Source organism: Panthera onca, chromosome F1 (genome assembly GCF_046562875.1).
Source record: "Panthera onca isolate mPanOnc1 chromosome F1, mPanOnc1 haplotype 2, whole genome shotgun sequence".
NCBI classification, from domain to species: Eukaryota; Metazoa; Chordata; class Mammalia; order Carnivora; family Felidae; genus Panthera; species Panthera onca.
The window spans coordinates 4,581,407-4,602,308 of record NC_138355.1 but is presented as its reverse complement, the minus strand read 5'-3'; the positions used below and the strand labels follow the sequence as shown (position 1 = coordinate 4,602,308).

Genomic DNA, 20,902 nt, shown 5'->3' with positions numbered 1-20,902 from the left:
TATCATCACGCATGGGAAGGTTTTTGTGAGGATATAAGTTTTCAAATATGTTGGGAGCATGACTGCTAGACTATGGGGTGAGGCTACGTTTAGTTTTATAAACACCCACCAACTTATCTTTCAAAGTGACTGTGCCATTTTGCCTTCCCACCAGCGAAAAACAGAGTATCCTTGCTAGCAATTCCTACTATGTTTTTTTTAAATTTTTAATGTTTTATTAGAGAGACAGCGTGCACAGAAGGGTGGGGCAGAGAAAGAGGGAGACACATAATTGGAAGCAGGCTCCAGGCTCTGAGCTGTCAGCACAGAGCCCGATGTGGGGCTTGAACTCACCAACTGTGAGATCATGACCTGAGTTGAAGTCGGGCTCTTAACCGACTGAACCATCCAGGTGCCCCTTGGACTATTTTTAATCAGGTAGTTCATCCTTAGGATTTTCTAGAAACAGGATCATGTGGATTGTGAATAAAGACCGTTTTACTTCTTATAAGTATCTGGATGCCTTTTTCCCCCTTTTTCTTGTCTAACTGCATTGGCTGAAGCACCAGTGTATGGCTGACTAGAAATTGTGAGAGACAACATCCTTGCTTTGTTCCCGGTCTGAGGGGAAAACATTGTCTTTCACCAGTAAGCATGAGGCTAACTACAAGTTTTTCACAGATGCCTTTTATAGTTTGGTGAAGCTCCCTTCTGTTTCTTTTTGCTGAGAGTTTAAAACGATCATAAATGGTGTTGGATTCTATCAAACACATTTTCTGCACAGACACTCCTGTGGTTTTTTGCCCTGTGTCGTATTAATACGATTCACTGCAGCACCGCTTTCTGGATATTAATGCAGACACGCATTCCTGGCAGAAGTCTCACTTGGCCACCGCGGAGGATACCTAGCATGTTGCTGCATCTGGTTCACGGATACCTTGTTCAGGAAATTTACAACTCTCTTCACAAGAGATCTTGGTCTGTAGTGTTCTCTTGCCTTGATGTGTCTGTCTGGTTTTGGTATCGGGCGATACTGGCCTCGTGGGTGGGTTGTGATCTGTTCCCTCCTCTACTCTCTGGAAGAGTTTGTAAGGATTCATTTAATTGTTTCTTAAAGGTTGGACAGATTTTTCCAGGGAAGCCGTTTGGCCCTGGGCTTTTCTTCATGGGAAGTTTTCAAATTCCCAGTTAAATCTCGTTGTGGAGGTCTATTCAGACTTCCGGTTTCCTTAGTTCAATCATCTGTGTCTTCCCAGCAAGTGTCCGTTTCCTCTGGGCCATCTGATGTGCAGGCAGACAGGTGTTCACAATATTCTCATAGAGCCTTTATTTCTGTAATGTTGGTAGTTTCGTCCTCTCCTTAATTCCTGGTTTCAATAATTTTAATAATGGACTTTTCTTTCTCTTTTTTTCTTGGTTTGTCAATTTTGCTGATCTTTTCAAAGAGCAAACCTTTGGTTTCATTGATATTCTCTATCGTGTTTCTGTTCTCTACTTCCTTCTCTCATCTTTATTGGTTCTTCCTTTCTGCTTGCGCTGGGTTTTCTTTCCTTCTTGTAGTTTCCTAATGTGGAAGGCCGAGATTTTTCTTCTTTTTAAAAATATCGGCATCGATAGCTGTAAATCTCCCTCCAAGCACCGCTCTATGTATCTTGTGTTTTTATCCATCTCAAAGTATTTTCTAATATCTCTTGTGATTTCTGCTTTGGCTCATAGGGGTATGTTGTTAAAATTCCACATGCTTGTGAATATGTCAAGTTTCTTTCTGTTACTGATTTCTGCTTTAATTCTATTGTGGTTAGAGGACCTACTTCGAATGACTTCAATCCTTTTAACTTTGAGGCCTGTGTTAGAGCCTGGCGGGTGGTCTATGCTGGAGAATGTTCCAGCGAGCTTCAGAAGGACATGTACTTTGCTGCTGCTAGATGGAGTCTTCTATACATGTCAACTAGGTCAAGTTGTTTTACAATATCATCGATGTGTTTACGTCCTCGCTGATTTTTCTCTAGCAGCTCTACCAGTTACTGAGAGTGGGGACATCGAAGTCTCCAATCGTTGCTGTTGAAATGCTTATTTCTCTCTCTTCACTGCTGTCTGTTTGGCGTCGCATATTTTGGGCTTAGTTGTTAGGTGTGTGTGTGTGTGTGTGTTTATAACTGTTATATCTTTCTGGTGATTGATCCTTTTATCATTACAGCATCTTTCTTTTCCCTCAGAACACTTTTTTTCCCTGAAAAGTGTATTTTGTCTGATATTAGTGTCACCACTCCAACTCTCTTGTGGGAATCGTTGGCATGACTTATCTTTTTCCATCTTTCCACGTTCAACCATTCTGTGTCTTTGAATCTAAAGCGCAACTCTTGTTGATGGCGTATGCTTGGAGTTTGTCCTTTTACAAATGCTTCCTACAATCTCTGTCTTTTTATTGGAACATTTCGTGGATTTATATTTAATGTTATGATTGATATGATTTGATTTACGTCTGCCATTTTGCTGTTTTTTACATGTCTTGTGTCTTTTTCCCTTTTGTTTCTCCTTTACTACCTTCTTTTAGCGTTAACTCAATATTTTCTAGAGTTCTATTTTAATTCATTTGTTGTTTTTTATAATGTATTTTTTGAGTTTTTTTTCATGGTTTGTCTAGGAATTATGCTGGATATTTTATCTACTCCAGATTAATACTGACTTAATTCCAGTAAAACACAGAAAGTTTGCTTCAGTATAACTCCATTTGCTCCTTCCTCTTTTGTGCTATTTATTATTATAGATACTAAATATTTATGTCATAAGCCTAACAATTTTATAATTATTGTTTTATGTACCCGTCTTTGAAAGCAGTTAAAAGAAATGTATATTTGTACTGTCTGTGTTAGGCAGGATAATACCCTTGCAACCCTCACCCTCACCCCCAAATATGTCCCTAGAACCTGTGAATGGATTACCTTATATGGCAAAAAAGACATTGCCAATGTGATTAAAATTAAGGACCTTGAAACGGGGAGATGATTTTGGATAATCTGGTTGGACCCAGTCTAAATATATGAGTCCTTAAAAACAGGGAACCTTTCCTAGCTGTGGTCAGATGGAGAGACAGAGGGAGAGGTGTGACAGCTGAAGGGTCAGAAAGATGCCATGTTGCCGGTTTTGGAGACAGGAGCCATGAGCCAAGGTGGGAAGGCAGCCTCTAGAAGCTTATTTTCTGGCTCTGGTAGTTCAGTAACACAATCCAGCTGAACTAAGTAATGCTTACTTTTAACAAGTCATGTAGGATTTGTTTTTTACTTTACCTATTCAACTAAGCTCATTTGAATTAACGAATCTAGATCTTGTGTATTTTTAAATCTGTTTTAGATGTTCTTCGTCAAGTCATTACACTCCTTCCAGCTGCCTCTTCTTGCTGAAGCCTCAGGCTGGGTCAGCTTTCAGTCATGTTGCTGTTTTTTGTTTTTGTTTTTTTTTTAATGCCAGCTGTGACTTTTTGTTTTTATTTTTATTTTTTAAAAATAAAAATGTTTAGGGGCTCCTGGGTGGCTCAGTCAGTTGAGCATCCGACTTTGGCTCAGGTCATGATCTCACAGTTCGTGAGTTCGAGCCCCACGTCGGGCTCTGTGCTGACAGCTTAGAGTCTGGAGCCTGCTTTGGATTCTGTCTCTCCCTCTGTCTCTGCCCCATCCCCACTCATGCTCTCTCTCTGTTTTAAAAATAAATTTAAAAAATTAAAAAAAAATGTTTATTTATTTATTGAGAGAGAGAGAGAGAGAGAGACAGTGTGAGTGGGGGAGAGGGACAGCGGGGGTGGGGTGGGGAGAGAATCCCAAGCAGGTTCCATGCTGTCAGCACAGAGCCCAATGCAGGGCTCAATCCCACAACCGTGAGATCATGACCTGAGCTGAAATCAAGAGTTGCACACTCAACTGACTGGGCCATCCAGGCACCCCCATATTACTGTTTTACACAAGTGAACCCTAGTGCTAGCTTGACCCAGGGCAAAGATCTATTGATGGTGTTAAACTGGGAAAAGTAGACACAGGATCAGAGAGGAAACAGGGACTTGCCAGGCTTTACCTTGTATTTTAACAGGGCCTCCCTCTGATACGATGATAGGACCGTGAGAAAGCATCGTTAAGGAGGCAAGCTTCCCGCTGAGTGTTATGTTTTAAAAAATTGTTCTGAATGCAATCTCAGGAATTTTAGAATTGAGAACTTTTGGTAAACTTACTTGTTATTAGGAAAGAGTCACTTTGTGGTAAAAGAAGCAAACGGAGACTATGTACCATTTGGGAGTAAAAAAATAACGTGCTGATAATGGAAATAAGACAGGAAATCATCGCTGTTAGAGCTTCTGTTCCAAATGTGGAGACATAATAAGTAAGTGACAAATTAAACAGATCAGATCGGATAGCGCTAAGGACTAGGAAGTGGAATCAAGGGACGAGTGACAGGGACTGCGGGAGGCAAGCGGCTGCAGGAGCCCAGGGGAGGTGGGAGCGGCCCGGGCAGGGTGGCGACAGTGGAGATGCGTACAAGGGAGCAGACTTGGAATATATCTCAGAAGTCGCATCGCCAGGACATACTGATGACCGAGGGGGGGGTGTGACGGAGACGCCTCAAGAATGAGGGGTTCCTGGCTTTCTGGCCAGAGCAGATCTACGCGGGTGCCATTTATGAGGTGAGAAAGGCTAGTAGAGGGAGCGTTTGGGTGGAGAAAGTAGTGGCTTTCGCGTTTTTACTTCAATTTTTCAAATTTTAACTCCTTTTAATTAGTCTCGCACACGTCTGTTTAAAGAAAGCTCTAGCACTTCTGGGAAAAAAACGGTGTTAAGCAAATAGTTACAAGGGTATGAAATAGATAAGTAATAGGCATGAACGGTGGCTTAAATGTTCACGAATAACATGATTCGTGTAATTGGCCGAATATGTTGGACTTCACTGAGCCTCCTGAAAGCTCTCCTCTAGTCCAGTTACTTGGGGATTGTCCAAAAATCTAACTCCCACTTGCTTTCGTGAGAGGTAGAACTTTGTGCGAAGACTCATGTTTCTAAGTCAATCTTCCAATAAGTGCACTGTTCTCAAGTTCCACCTGCACAGAGGCTGCACGAGTGCTGGGGACATGTGACAGACGGTGACAGTGCCATCACCTGCCTTCCCAAACCAAGCGTTTTTCTGTGCAGATACATGTCTTATGCAAACCCTAGAGAGGAAAACGGTCTTGCCGCGGGGCTCGATGGCTGCAAGCTTCCACAGGTACACAAGGTTGGCATAAATAGGACTTCTGTAAGCGAGGTAGATTTTATCAGACCTCCTCAATGTTTACTCTGCGAGCTTAAAAATATCTGAGCAATTTAATCCCTACCAGTAACATGTGACTCCCCGGCTGCCGGAGGACCCTGGCCGCTCTTGCGATGTGTTCTATGGCTTCCTTGAAGAACACCATGGAATGAGAAGTCTGGGAGAGGAAAGGGGACAAGAAAACTGCTTGGAGGCACAGGCAAATCACGTGTTCATTGCAGCTGTACATACAGGGACCCAGGAGTGAGACTCAATATTCTCCAATCCCGTCAACTGGTCACACGTGTGGAAGGGAAACGTGTGCGAGGAGGCCTGTCCCTACGTCAGTGTTCCTGTGGGCATGCCGGGGGATGGTATGGGCTGGAGGGAGGAGGAGGGGGAGGAAGAGAGGAAGGAGGAGGAGGTACAGGCTGGAGAAAGGAGAGGGAGGAGGGGAGTTGGGGCTGGAGGGAGGAGGAGGGGCAGGAGGGAGGTTCTGGCTGGAGGGAGGAGGAGGGGGGGGAGGGAGGTTCTGGCTGGAGGGAGGAGGAGGGGGAGCAGGGGGGTACGGGCTGGAGGGAGGAGGAGCGGGGGAACAACAGCATCCAGGTTGTGCCTCTACTGCTCTGTTAGGGGCGGGACATGGGGGCGGGGAGGGGGGTTCCCAGGAAATGGGGTCACGGCGTCTATGACTTGGAGGGCGCCTCTGTGCCGACACCATTCTGCCCACGACCGCGACGTAAGGGGGGCTGTTCCCGAAGCGGCCTCGGCCTCTCCTGCATTTCTCAGCTCCTCTCGCCCTGATCCCGCAGCCCCCACAGCCTGAGTCGTGCACCTGGCTTACGACGCCCTGCTAGCGGAAGCCAGCCAGGGCGGAGCCGTGGAAACCTGCAGTTCCAATGGTCCGCCTGATGGGGGCACACCCTTCCCCTGCTCCTTCTTACACACGCGCACGCGCACACAAGAACAGCACTCCTCCGATTTCACATGGTGCGTGTCCGTACCTCCGAGGATGATAAACTCAGCTTCATTTGGAATTCATTCAGTACACTGGCCAGTTTCTCATAGTCGCTGGTGCTCTGATAGAACTTTTTTCTGTGAGGCTTGTTTATATCCAAGAAATCCACAAAGACAATTGAGTCGTCCATCAGTTTTTCTTTGGTCCAATTAATCTATTGTAAGATCATAATTGAATATCTGTTAAGAGCAAAATTCTACTTGTTATGAGAACGAATGTAATATATCTACTCCGGAGAAGCTCTGGGCACAGTCGATCCGGACGGGGGTTCTTCACCTTTTTGTGCCATGGACCTTTTTAGGCAGCGAGGCCCATGCAGCCTTTCTCCGGACGGTATTTTAAGTGCGGAGAGTAACATACAGGGGCTGCAAAGGAAACCACACGCAGTGATGTGGACTTCCGTCTACGGTCTCCCTGAAGGCCTGCGGGCCCTAAGAGCCCCTGTTGTGGAAATAGCAACTTGAAGTCTCACCAACAATGAAAAATAAAGACTCTTCCCTTATTCGTGTGTTAAATACCACCGGGCAGCTGGTAGCAGGGGTGGGGGCGGGGAACAGTTCTAGGTCACGACGGCGGTGGTGGTTTCGCATAACCAATCCACGTGATGATGGTTCCCAGACAGACTGCAATCTCCCCGCCTCCACGAATGCGTAATTAAACGCTGGCGATTCCAAATAAAGTCTGTAGTTTAGTCAACAAGGACACCATCCCATTCCCCCGGGGCCAGCTCCCATCTTTCGTACCAAGGTCACGGGCTACCTCCCCTTTGAAGTCGGACCATGTCCTGCTCCCCTAAAACTAGGGGGAGGGAGCATTCCTTCTTGGTCCCGTCCTCGCGGCATGTGCGTGGACCTGTCTCGGCACTTCCAGAGACACGCCCCCCGCGTGGGGTCCTGGGACTGCCGTCACGTGGTGTCCGGGACGCGACTTCCTGACAGGCACTCGGGAGACAAGGTCGAGGCTCCGGTTCCGGGGGCACCTGGAGGCAGCTACCCTGGGTTTGGAGGACCCCACCACCTAACGAGCTCTGTCACCTCGGACAAGCTCCCAGCCCCTCTCCGCCTCAGTGTCTTCATCTGTAAAGTGAGGGTAACAACGGAACGTACCTCGCAGGGATGCCTTGGAGACCCTCTCTGAAAACAGGCACGCTCCCAGCGTTAGCTGCTGTCAGCGTCACCGCATGTTGTTGTTTAAAAAGCCAGCCAGCCGGCCAGCTGACGGACTGATACTGCATACACCCTCATTCGCACGGGGGGTAACTGGTGACCTTCTGTCCTTCGGGAAGGTTTGTTACTCTGTCTTTAACTTGGGGCACCGCAGCTGTTGCGGCCCGCCACAGGGCAGGAGTCTAGGGCAAACTCGTGTCCTACCCCCTCTACAGCTATTGCTTGGTCTAGCAAAGTCTTTTTTTTTTTTTTTTAAGCTTGTGAAATAAATAAATCATAAATCATAAATAAAATACGACACAGAGAGAGACAGAGAATCCCAAGCAGGCTCTGCACTGTCAGCATTGAGCCCCACATGGGGTTTGAACTCAGGAACCGTGAGATCGTGGCCTGAGCCGAAATCAAGAGTCAGACGCTTAACCCACTGAGCCACCCAGGCGCCCCCGGTCTAGCAAAGCCCTAAATCCGAACTGCAGTCGGCATCTACAGGAGAGAGTTTAAGAACTTCACCGGGGGCAGGAATGGGCTCTCTTTAGGTAGTTGTTTTAGCAAAGTTTCTGCATCCTTTCCTTCCTACCCTTCCCCTCCTTCCTCCCTCCCTCCTTCCTCCCTCCCTCCCTCCCTCCCTTCCTCCCTCCCTTCCTCCCTCCCTTCCCCCCAGATATCTTTATCAAGCACCAACTGAGAGTAAGGAGGGTGCTAAATTCTGGAGACTTTGGAAGAGAGAAAAATCAATGACTTCATTCTCTTGGACTCAGAGGCTGGAGGGAGAGGTAAGTAATCACATGATCATAAGTTGTAAGGTAGAAAGAGTCCAGAGTCCTAGGAGGATACAGAGAGGGGACACTCAAACTGGAAAGGGTATGGTGTTGGCCAGAAAAATCCGCCGAAAGAGGATGTGCGAGCTGGATCTTGAGGGGTGGCCAGAGGCGCGCCTGGGGAGGGACCCACCGAGTGGAGGCAGAGACAGGGGACACTGCTACCTTCCGGCCACCCCGTGGGCTGAGATGCCGAGGTTTCTGGTGCGGCTGCGGGCCTGGGTGGGTGTGCCACACCCCCGACCCGAGGTGGGAAACACCGGGCCAGGGCGGCCGGGCGGTGCAGAGGGCACAGTGGACAAACACCGAACGGTCTTGCAGGTGGTTTTGTGCGTTCAGCGTGAAGTACCCTGGGGAGCATGAGACAGATCTGGACGGCAAACCAAGGTCTGGCTTTGGAGTTCAGGTTCTTTCTGCCAACCACTTGTCTATATTCAAAGCGTCGATATAAGGTCTAGTTCTTCCCTCAGAAGCTGTTCTAAACATCTGACGTAAATTAGTGCCGCTAATTCCCACCTCAGACTACGAGGTGGGTATGCGGGCTACCCCAGGTCCAAGGAAGGAGAACCGGCCGCTGGCCAAGCCCTGAGAGACTCCACAAGAGAGTGGAGGTGGAGCTGAACATGGGCACAGGAAGGATTATTTTACTAGATGTTAAAAAAAAAAAGATTGGAGGGCGGAGTGATGTGCATTAACACGAAGACAGCAAGAGGTATCTGGACGGAGGAGCAGAGAACTTGGACTGGAAGAAAATAAGGATGAGAGTGTCTAGAAAATAGTTGGTTTTTTTTAATGTGTGTGTGTGTGTGTGTGTGTGTGTGTGTGTGTGTGTGTTTTGAGAGACACAGTGAAGAAGAGAAGGGGCAGAGAGAGGAGGACAGAGGATCCGAAGCAGACTCCAGGCTCTGAGCTGTCAGCACAGAGCCTGACGCGGGGCTCGAACTCACAGACCGTGAGATCACGACCTGAGCCGAAGTCGGATGCTCAACCGACTGAGCCACCCAGGCACCCCTAGAAAATATTTTTGAAAGTTTTCTGAATTTGTGTCTTGTGTGAAAAGTACATATGTTCATGAACACAGATTGACATACCCGTGCACGTGTCGTATTCCGAGTTTATGTTCATGTGTGTATCTCTATGGATAAGGTCTGTGTTCCAACATTCTGTTTTTACTGTTGTAAATATAGTAGTACCTTTGAATTTGTCATCTTTCCTGGGCTCCTGCAAATGGGCCGAGAGAAAGAGGCACCACCAAGAAGACAGAAAAGAACAGAGGCGTCACCTCTGGGAAGGAATTCCAAAGCGTCTCCCTAATTCTCCTGAGAGGAGCCAGCAAGGAGGCCCCTCAAAGGCCCTGAGCTCGTCCCTCCGCTTCCTTACAACCCTCGTGGGCCGGTCCACGGAACTTCCTTCCTTCCTTCGGGACCTGGACCACAGGGCACCTGGGAGAACAAAGTTGAAGGGGGCGCAGGTACTGCGAGTGCACACGCCTGCCCGGCCTGGAGAGAAATGAGCAGCTTCAGGGCTCGCGGAGGCCAAATGCACGAGCAGAGGCATCCAGACCCCATCATTTCCATCATATCAAATCTAGACTTATTTAGACATTATCAAGTGAAAAAGGCGATTGTTAATAAAGCTCCTTTCATTAATACCATAGAAATGTCTAAGGAGGCATCTGGGGGTCTCAGTTGGTTGACCGTCTGTCCAACTCTTGATTTTGGCTCAGGTCATGATCTCACAGTTCGTGGGATCGAGCCCCGCGTTGGGCTCCGGGCTCAGCGCAGAGCCCCTTTGGGATTCTCTGTCTTCCCTCTGCCCCTTCCCCCCCCCCCCCCCCACTTGCGTTAGCGCTCTCTAAAATAATTAAAAAATTAAAAAAATTAAAATAAAGAAACAGAAATGTCTGAGGATTTTTAGAAAATAATACTTTTGCCCAAGATACCATTTGAAATACTTTTTAAAATAGAAGTTTACCTGAAAATAGTTCTCAAGTTCTTTTGAAAGAAACTGATAGAAAAGCCCTTTCTCAGCAGAGTCAATCAAGCGATCATGGAACACTCGAGTGGCTTCGTGAACAAAGAACAGGGCCACCGTCTCTTTGGAGTTGATAACGGCCTTCTCAGCTTGTAGCAAGCCTAGGAGAAGCTATTAGAGATCGCAGCATGAGAGTTCCTTTTTAACATTAGAAGGCAGTGTGTGAAGTAAAGGCTCAATTTTTGCACGTTTAGGATTCTGTAAAAATGGAAGCAATTATCCAAGGTAAGAACTGTCCATCTCTACGAGTGACAAACTGAAGTTCTGAGGAGATGGGCCGGTCACCAGTCAGGGAAAGACGGCATGGCATCGCCCCTGGAGGGAGAGGGTCTGAGGACCCCTCGGCCAGGCGCCTTGGAGGCCTCGCCAGCACGGGAAGCCGAGTCTGGACTTTGGTGCCGACCTGGAGGCAGGGTGCCGGTGGTGACAGAGACGTGCTTCTTAAGGTTGACATGTCCTAAGATTGTGAATTGGGACTCAAACATGATATGCACTATCTTGGACTATGGAGTCCATGGCAAGGAGAGAAAGACCAAATTCAAAATAGTCGGTCTTCCTATTTTCACTCGGAAAATTATTTGACCGAGGCTAATGACCGAATCGGCACCGCGGGCAACATTTCCTGTCGTGAAGAGCAGGGCTTGTGGAAATTCAAGCATCTTTATGAAATGCAAGTACGCTTTCACTTCCCGAGAGCTGCAGTGACATCTCGGAAAGAGAGCGGACCCCAAGTCTGTGCTTTCCCCGCTGAGAATCTTAATACGCTAACGGTCTTAGCAGCTCCATCACCGAATTCTCTGCGTGGAATTATCTTAATGATTCTTTTCTAAGTGGCTCCCGGGATAAGTGGCTGAGAAATAGCAAAACGAATCGACTTGGATTTCTCCTTCTCCCCCTTCTAATAATCGCACGTTGATGGCAGAGAAATGGAGAAAAGAATCAAGTTAGTAAAATACATCTGCTCAACTTAACATTTACCACGAGGCTGGCGAATGAACTGAAAACACACCTTAAACATGTCTCGAAGGTTAAATATGTAGTGGCACTTGGCGGGGGTCGGCAGCATGTTCTGGCAGACTTGTTGGTACACAGCCAGAGAGCAAGATGTCGTTTGATCCTTACTTCTCTGGACGTCGACGGTGAAGTTATTGATGGAGAAATACATTCCCAAATGAGCCTTTAGAAAGAAATGTTATAGTTAGCCCCAAATCTTAAGCACGATCCTTCCTAGGGAATCCCTGATAGAAAGGAGAGGCGTGTGCTCTCACGAAGGATTAACGGCATTTAAACCGTTAGCATCTCGAATCCGTTTTGAGCAGATGGCAAACACTCAGTTCTCGCAAACTGGGGACAAGTCCGGCCGGTCCGAGTCTGGCGAATGATCCAGAGGGCTGTGTTGTGCGTTCTCTGGGGAAGATTCATGCCCTACTTGTGTGTATCCCACCGGATGCCCTGGCAATTCTTGTACCTCTTTGCTCCTCAGTAGAGATCATGAGATGAAACACAAAGTGATAAAACCATTACCTTGGTTTGGGTTGATGTACGCACACGCACACACACGCACACTCACATGCACACACACGCACACACACGCACACACACGCACACACATGTACACACACACATTCTTTTTTTTTTTAAATTTTTTTTTTCAACGTTTTTAATTTATTTTTTGGGACAGAGAGAGACAGAGCATGAACGGGGGAGGGGCAGAGAGAGAGGGAGACACAGAATCGGAAACAGGCTCCAGGCTCCGAGCCATCAGCCCAGAGCCTGACGCGGGGCTCGAACTCACGGACCGCGAGATCGTGACCTGGCTGAAGTCGGACGCTCAACCGACTGCGCCACCCAGGCGCCCCTACACACACACATTCTTGTACATCAAGACTTTTTCTTTTAGGTGTGGGTTATTGTGTAGAATTACCAAGTGCTTTTTGAAAAATAGATTTAAAAATTAATATTTAAATTTTATATTATGAAGAAGAAAACATATAATTAGTTTTGAAGAAATTGGTAATCTTGCAGATTTTTCCTTTAAAAAATTTTTTTAATGTTTTTATTTATTTTTGAGACAGAGGGAAAGACAGAGTGAGTGGAGGAAGGGCAGACAGAGAGGGAGACACAGAATCTGAAGCAGGCTCCAGGCTCTGAGCTGTCAGCACAGAGCCCGACACGGGGCTCAAACCCACAAACAGTGAGATCATGACCTGAGCTGAAGTCGGACGCTTAACCAACTGAGTCCCCCAGGTGCCCCGCAGATTTATTTTTCTAATCAAACTAATTTCAAGTTGAGCTATTTTTCTAATAAGGCATTTCAGATTTTTTTCTCTCGTTTTGTATTCTACAATGAAACAAAAAGAACAAATCATTTAGCAAAAATTCAGGTGTGCTGATTAATGACTCAGCTCCCCGAGCTCCAACCCAGAGACACTGGATCAGAATCCTGTGAAGATGGGGTCTGAGGGTCTACCCTGCAAACATGCATTAAATGTGCATCACAGGTGTTTCTCGGGGCACCTGGGGGGCTTGATTACGGCTCCTGTCATGATCTCAATGTTTGTGGGATAGAGCCCCGCGTCAGGCTCAGTGCTGACAGCGGGGAGCCTGCGTGGGAGTCTCTCTCTGCCCCTCCCCCACTCTGCACGTGCTCGTTCTTTCTCTCAAAATAAATACATAAACTCTAAAAAAATCTTTAAAAAGTGTGCACCACATGTGTTTCTTATGCACACTAACACAACATTTTTGCTATTTAGAGACAAATTACAACCACAGGCCAGAAAGAATTGGAAAGCGGGGGAGTAAAACCCACCTCCTTAAGGGAATTTTCGTTCAACATCAGTGGTTTTAAACTCTCACGTTTTCTCTCACACTGTGGAACTAAAATTCTTTTTCAGTAGAAAATGTAGTGGACGTGTTACCTGGAAAATCGTACGTAAGGCGCTCTGTGAAGGATGCGGCAGCACCAGAACGGAAAAGTGTTTGAGGAGACGCGGGCTCATGTGCCTCCCGGCTACTGAAGGGACACAAGCGGCAACCAGAGAAAGATCTTGAATATTCTGTGGGAAGAGTGAAAAGGACAATGCAGAAGAGAGGTATCACCCATTTCCCAGCCCCCAACGAACCAAGCTTTACATTTGTTTAGACAAAAAAATCCCTTACTGCAAAAACAAAAGTTATGATGATAACAGAAATCTATGTTCTTAGAAGTAACCAAAATCCTAAAATGCAATTCCAAGGCATATTACTTCTAGGAGGCTTTCTAAAGGCCATCAAGAAATAGCCTATCTTTAAAAAAAATTTTTTTTTTTTTACATTTATTCATTTTTGAGAGACAGAGACAGACAGAGCACAAGCAGGGGAGTGGCAGAGAGAGGGAGACACAGAATCCAAAGCAGATTTCAGGCTCCGAGCTATCAGCACGGAGCCTGACATGGGGCACGAACCCACAAACCACGAGATCGTGACCCGAGCCGAAGTCGGACGCTCAACCGACTGAGCCACCCAGGTGCCCCAGAAATAGCCTATCTTTTAAAAAGCAATTACTGGAAAATAAGCAACATGTTACTGAGGCTAGCGAAGAGAGCCTGGTGATGAGCAAGGAACCAGAGGAACGTGACTGAGTCTCCAGAAAAGCCAGGGCTGGCTTGGGGACTGTCTATCCAGCCATAGCCCGTGGATGCACTGTCACATCACAGCATCCCAGCCCTGCAAGCTGGGTGGGGCCCTGCAGGTGTCTCATCTACGCACAGGAAATGTTTTTTAACAGGTGTGCTTCTGCCTGGGGCCCCGGCCCAGCCACAGAAACTCCACAAAAGGTCGGTTTCGCTACTTTCTTCTCAGTTCCAGAACTTCTCCAGGCTGTCCTCCAGACCCATTCCTTGCTCCCTCTCTTGCCCTAGTCTCCTAGGTTCTCCCTGGGCTTCTCCCTCCACTGGGCTCAATGGATGGTTCAGGATGGTCTGGTGTCTGAGCCGACACCACTCATCAGCCAGTGTGTCGTCCAGGATCCTGGGCCCAAGTTTCTCTGAGACACGAAACCATTTGTAATGCAACCGTCTAATTCTACAGATAAAGTCCGTTTTGGAGCACAGGGCTCGTGATTTACCGAGAAGGAATCAAATGAGGCATGTCCATTTACTTTTTAAAAACCTTAAGCCATTCTGATTTGGTTCCATTAACAAAAATAATCGCACAGGAACAGCTCCCTGGGAATTTGTTGAACTTTGCAATACTACTAAAGATCCTTGATCTGTGTTCTTGAAAATAAAGATGAAGAGGGGAGCCTGGGGGGCTCAGTCGGTTGAGCGTCCGACTTCGGCTCAGTTCATGATCTCCCAGTTCATGAGTTCAAGCCCCGCGTCGGACTCTGGGCTGATGGCTCAGAGCCTGGAGCCTGCTTCCGATTCTGTGTCTCCCTCTCTCTCTGCCCCTCCCCTGCTCATGTTCTGTCTGTCTCTCTCAAAAACAAATAAACATTCGAAAAAGTTTATAAAAAAAAAAGAAAAGAAAGACGAAGAGTAGTCTTCCATAGAGAGTAAGCATGTATTTGTTAGGGCACATTTTCACTAGCTTTTCTCATATGCGTTAACTGCCAACATACTGAAAAGTTTGGATAACTCTTGATGTGATAATAGTGAGCATTTATATATACCCAGAAATTAAACCTACAGGACACTTGTAATTTTTACCAATATTTAATCCTACTACAAGAATCTCCATGAACCCACGGACCTATGTCAAATTGCAAAAGGTGCCATTGGTTAAATTAGGGTGAAATTAGGATTTTGGATTTGTTCTATATGTTCATCTGACTGGATATTCTAAATTTCTCAATTCACTCAAAGCCGTTATAAATATTTCATTGTTGAGTAACAACAGTTAACGCGAACAAGATCTTAGGTACACTGTACCTTCCACGTGAGTTTTTTGGTATCGTAAAGTCCTCCCAAATCCAGTAGCTGTCTGATTAACTCCAGGGGCGGCTGTGCCCCATACGTGTCCGATTCGGGCACATTCAGGTCATCAATGAATATTACAATCTTGAGGAAGACAAAAGGTTTTAGAACACATGAGTTAGTATTGCCTTCCTTTAAATTACAAATTAGGAACAGTAATTATGCTGCGGCGTGCGAACAAAGTCATGTGTCACGACAGCCCTGTTTTTCTATGAAAAGCAGCAGCCCCAATTCCGTTTTGAAGACAGGATTTTAGAAAGCAGCACGTTTTCAGAAGAGCAGAAACTACTCCACAAGGTCATCCTCTTGGTACCGTTCCCTGAGGCTGTGGGTAGTTTCCCTCTTTCTGTCATGTTCAAAATAACACAACAGACCCTGAGCCATCACTTAACAGTAAGCCCCATGTCACCAAACCCAGAGCGACAGCTGTCTGCTCTCCCACAATGGAATCTTAAAGCAGACCCTCAGCACCATGAGGTCATCTGCCCGGCGGACCGTGCCAGCCTGGAGGACAGTGACACCACCACGACCAACCGCTATTGGCCCGGAGTAACCTCCTTGCTCCCGCGCCCTGTGCCTGGCAAAGTCGTTCATTTCGTACAGCTTCGTGGAGCTCCCTCTGTCTCTAGGTGGATACCTCGCAGATTCACAAATAACTGAATAAAGCCAAGAAATGTTAAAAGTTTACTCAGCTAAATTTTGGTTTTTAACGGTCCCGAGCCATGCTCATGGGAAGAAAACGTGGTCAAATACACTGTTCCCAAACCAATGGCATCTAACACATTTTCCTGCCTTCTCTGTTCACGTTTAATGTAGATTCCAGGAGCTTCTTTTGGCTTTAGTAATTCTGAATGAGTATAATTCATCGTGTTGGAAACCATATTATATTGATTTTTAAAACCAAAGTCTCCATGGAGCACCTGGGTGGCTCAGTCGGTTCAGCGTCCGACTTCAGCTCAGGTCACGATCTCACGGCTTGTGGGTTCAAGCCCCGCGTCGGGCTCTGTGCTGACCGCTCAGAGCCTGGAGCCTGCTTCGGATTCTGTGTCTCCCTCGCTCTCTGCCCCTCCCCCACTCGCGCTCTCTCAAAAATAAACAAACTTAAAAAAACATTAAAACCAAAAACCAAAGCCTCTATTTCAAAGTGCATTTTCTAGTAATGCGCAGGACTCTATGTCACACTTATCCTTTTCTGTTTATTATTATTAATGAAAATAAGTCACATTATGAGGTGAGTGGGTGAAGTTGGTCAGAAGGCATGGGAGGGCTTCACCTGGTTGCTCTTTGGCGCTCCAAGACTGTCTTTCGTTCTTCTTACTAACTTCTTAAGGATCATCTCCTTGGCTTTGGCAGCGGTCATACTGATGCTAAAATTTATCGTTGAGACGATAATTCCTTTATTATTATCTTTCAGTGAACTTTCTTCAGTTTTGACTTCTGGCTTTTTAATAGTCTTCCCATCTGTTATGCCAAATATGGAAAGAAACACAAATTTAGGGTACTTTAAGAATATCCGTGATTTATTTTAAGGTGTTAGGAAATAGGAAAATTACATAATTTTAGTATATTGTAGTCATTTTCAAGCAATTACCCTGAGGACAGTTCAGTGAGAGAAGGAATGTTTCCAGTGACTTCCTTACTCGTATGTGGTGTGCAGAGTCTCTGTGCCACCACGGCCACATGCAATGGTATGACAGCCACAAACCGTACATTTCTGCACAATCGACACGGGTAACTTTCTACGACTTAAAAATATCTAGGTTTGCAAGACATTACGCATCTACTGGAAGTGCACGTGAGAGGCGTGAAGGCCGCACACAGGTGTGTCCACCGAAGGCATCGGAAGCAGGACCCATTCATTCCCCGAGTGAGGCTTGTCTACCACGGCCACTTGGGATGGAACGACAGCAAATGTCAAGGGAAAACCAGACCCCAAAACTCTTGTGGCAGGAACCCTGCGGCCAGGCCCTTTCCCTTCCCCGCAGCTCCCTGTGGGCGGCTGGCTCTTCCTCTTCAGAAATGGGGGGCTGCTCCCAAACCCTTCAGTCAGGGCTCTCCAGGACGAGGTTCCGGAAGCTCATCCAGAATTTTAACTTCTCCACAAGCACGAGAATAGAACAGGGTGACGCTGCCTTCAGGGACACGCAGACCTAGTCCAGAATCCCCGGGGAAGCCAGAGTCCCACTTTCTGGCAAGTTCTCCCATAACTATTCCAGCATTTGGGTGGGGCATGGCGTTTGACAGGAGAGTGGATGTTTTTCAGGATCTTCCATTTGAAACTATCAGTGGAAATGTTGGTTCTGAGATTCCTGACAAGCACACCGTGACTTGCACAAGCAGAGACAGGAAGCAGTTTTCACATGAGGTAATTAATACACACCTAGACTTGCGGATCCTGTCTTGTGACTTTCAGAAAGCAAGATGCTGATATTCTGCTTCAGGCTGTTGGAACAAAAGGTTTTAAAGATTCAAAATTTGCCCGTTTACCACTGCAGCTGGAGGAACAAAATGTAATCAAAGTGTCAGGGTGTTGAGTTTATCTCTCTCTCCTACAGGGAAACAAATATTTTTTCCTGTTTCCACTTTTTGACAGGTAACACCGTGTCACCACTGTCACCATCACAACCGATACCCAGACTTAACAACACAGGCTGACTCTAAAAAACAAACCAGACAGGAGCGCCTGGGTGGCTCAGTCAGGTAAGCATCCGACTTCGGCTCAGGTCTCACAGCTCTTGGGTTCGAGCCCCGTGTCGGGCTCTGTGCTGACAGCTCAGAGCCTGGAGTCTGCTTCGGATTCTGTGTCTCCCTCTCTCTGCCCCAACCCCACGTACGCTCTGTCTCTCAACACTGAATAAACATTAAAAACATTTTTTTAAAAACAAACAAATTCTTAGGATTCCAGGCTATTGGTATTTACGATGGGTAGTGAACCATTAACTCACTTGTCCCTTTATAAAGCCCTGCTCACGTCTAGTTTGGTTTTGGCTTCAGGTGTTTCTTTTTAATATTATCTTTCTTTATTAAAATCTTCAGTTTAAATAGTGAGCACAGAGTGAGATTTATTTTTTAAGGTCCACTATAACAATTCAGATAAGGAAGAATTCCTATGGTATTAAATGTTTTTCTGATTTTTCACAGCCTCATTTAAGGTCAGTGGGATTCTATTCCAAAATCACTCGCGTAACACATAGGTGACAATGGCCCAGACCAAGAGTGGTACTGGGTAAAGACAGGGGCAGGAATTCATGATGTCTTGGGACATGGGTAAAGACAGGGCAGCCGTGACTAGCGCGGATGCAAAATGGGAACGCGGCTTGGGGGGAATCAGCCGGGCTCCCCACCAGGAGACCACCTGCAGGGAGGGCAGGTGTCTCTTCCGCACCTGCGCCTGAGCCACGGGGCCGGGTTCGTGCTGGGCCTCGAGGGGGCCCCGGACCTGCGTGTCTGACGTTTACAAGAGGGCCCGACACGGGTGTCCCCACGGTCCACCTGCTTATTCCGTCCAAACAACAGCACACCTACCATTTTAATTAACTTCAAAATTTTGCATTTTTCTAGGATTCTTTTCCATTCCTTCTTTTGTAATTCAGGAGGAGACATAGAGAATGACACAGTTCTTTGTAAAGAATACTTTTGTATTTCATGAGAAGAAAATGTATTTGTAGTGCAAGAGAACCCATTACGTGCAACACTTCATCTGTATGTTTCAGGTGCACTTCTTCAGGAAGGAAAATAGCTCATACCTGCACTTTGTTATGTAAAAAAAATTGAGATTTTAAATAACTTTGTTATGTAAAAAAATTGAGATTTTAAGTTTAGTTATATTTAAAATAAATGTAAAAATTTCTCATTTAAAGGAATTAATCCGGGAGTTAATACTTTGGAAAAGTAAAGATTTTCTTCTTAACTCCTCTTTTGAGTAATTTTGCATTTTTACATAACAGGTTTGCTTTTTAAAACAAGGCACATTTATATATTAGAGCAAACTTTTTTTTTTTTTACCAGACAAATCAAATTTAGAGTTTAAATATACAACCTTGATTTTTTAATTTCGTTATACAACAGGACTTCTCCTAAAATTGACCCATATTTCACATCAAATGCTCCAGGGCCCTCCAACCTTTCAAGCATTTGATTAATGGTAGTGGTTTTCCCAACACCAGCGTCTCCTAAGGGGGAAAAAAAAAAGACATCAGGTTAGATTTATAGCCAAGAAAATGAATAGACGTTAACATATTAAGATGAACCAGTAACATTTTACTTGAAAATTGCGTGAAAAAATGGATTCTTTTCTTCCCTTTTTAAAAAATGTGGTTAAGATTGGGTAAACCGGCGAGTAAATATGAAATCCGCTCTAAGTATTTACATCTCTTATAAAAGGATAGATTAGGAGTTAGCCGTTATCTAAAAAAAAAATTATTTATTTATTTATTTATTTATTTATTTAGTTAGTTAGTTAGTTTATTTTTGACAGATAGAGAGACAGAGACAGAGCATGAGCCGGGGAGGGGCAGAGAGAGAGGGAGACACAGAATCCAAAACAGACTCCAGGCTCTGAGCTGTCAGCACGGAGCCTGACGCTTGAACTCATGAACCACAAGATCATGACCTGGGCCGAAGTTGGACGCTTAACCAACTGAGCCACTCAGATGCCCCAGGAGTTAGCCATTGTATTTAATCAAATGTTCATTCACACCTATCACAAATCCTTTTGCTTCTAGCAGAGCAGAGCTACTCCATGAAATGAATTTCCCTGAAAATTTTTGCCAAAACAGTCTTGGGGAGAGAGGAGAGGATGAACTATAGCAACAGAATGGGGAGTCATGACTTTACAATCCACCAAATATTAAGTAAGAATAAGAATTTCCTTAGACCAAATTGGAGGCAAGGTGTGGATTATCTGAGAGTTCCGATTTTGTTTTGCCGAGTACGGGACTCGGAGTGTCGTCCTGTTGCCTCTGGTGACCGGCAGCACAGCGTAGGAGCCAGAAATGGTAAGAAAAGGGTAAAATAAATGCTAACAAAGAAGTGGGACCGTATTGAATTACTCATTTGGTAATGTTAAAAGACTGAAAATTCTTAACATTGGGCTGAGGAACTATATGTGTAAATTTTTAAAAAATCAGGCAGTTTCTTTTAATTTTTTCCTTGTATGTAATTATGTGAGTAAATTTAGCTAAACCAATCAACGTGCCTACCATCAGGCACCCTCTGGGGCCATCAGCCCACAGGCTGTGAAGGCCATGCATGTATGAATCCTGTAGTCTACTTCTGGAATTTGTCTGGGAAGGAATGAAAACATGAAGAGACTAATAATGTCCTCTGTGAGCAAACATGTGGGGAAATGGGCATTCATATACTTTTAGTAAGAATATATATTGATATATAGTGTATAAAGCTTTCAGGGTGTATCTTTTCCCCAAGTTTTAACATAAAATGTTTAGACTAAGTAATTACTAAGCCTCTTCCTAACCCTGAAATTCTCCTGTTTTTTTTTTAAAGTTTACCTATTTAGTTTTGAGAGAGAGAGAGACAGGCAGAGAGTGAGTGGGGGAGGGGCAGAGAGAGAGGGAGACACAGAATCCAAAGCAGGTTCCAGGCTCTGAGCTGTCAGCACAGGGCCTGACGTGGGGCTCGAACCCACGAACTGTGAGATCATCA

General features: G+C 45.7%; 1 protein-coding gene across 1 annotated transcript in view; it reads right to left on the bottom strand.

The window, feature by feature from the left end:
• The window catches only part of DNAH14 (dynein axonemal heavy chain 14), a 323,430-nt gene that overhangs the window by 105,699 nt on the left and 196,829 nt on the right, over window positions 1–20,902 (bottom strand). Inside the window, exons 46-54 of the mRNA XM_078440753.2 lie at window positions 19,278–19,410; window positions 17,619–17,680; window positions 16,512–16,699; window positions 15,194–15,322; window positions 13,202–13,339; window positions 11,293–11,460; window positions 10,224–10,394; window positions 6,252–6,419; window positions 5,333–5,425 (exon numbers count right to left, since the gene is read on the bottom strand). Of these exons, the coding sequence (XP_078296879.2) occupies window positions 5,333–5,425; window positions 6,252–6,419; window positions 10,224–10,394; window positions 11,293–11,460; window positions 13,202–13,339; window positions 15,194–15,322; window positions 16,512–16,699; window positions 17,619–17,680; window positions 19,278–19,410 (1,250 nt within the window). The remainder of the gene's footprint in view (window positions 1–5,332; window positions 5,426–6,251; window positions 6,420–10,223; window positions 10,395–11,292; window positions 11,461–13,201; window positions 13,340–15,193; window positions 15,323–16,511; window positions 16,700–17,618; window positions 17,681–19,277; window positions 19,411–20,902) is intronic.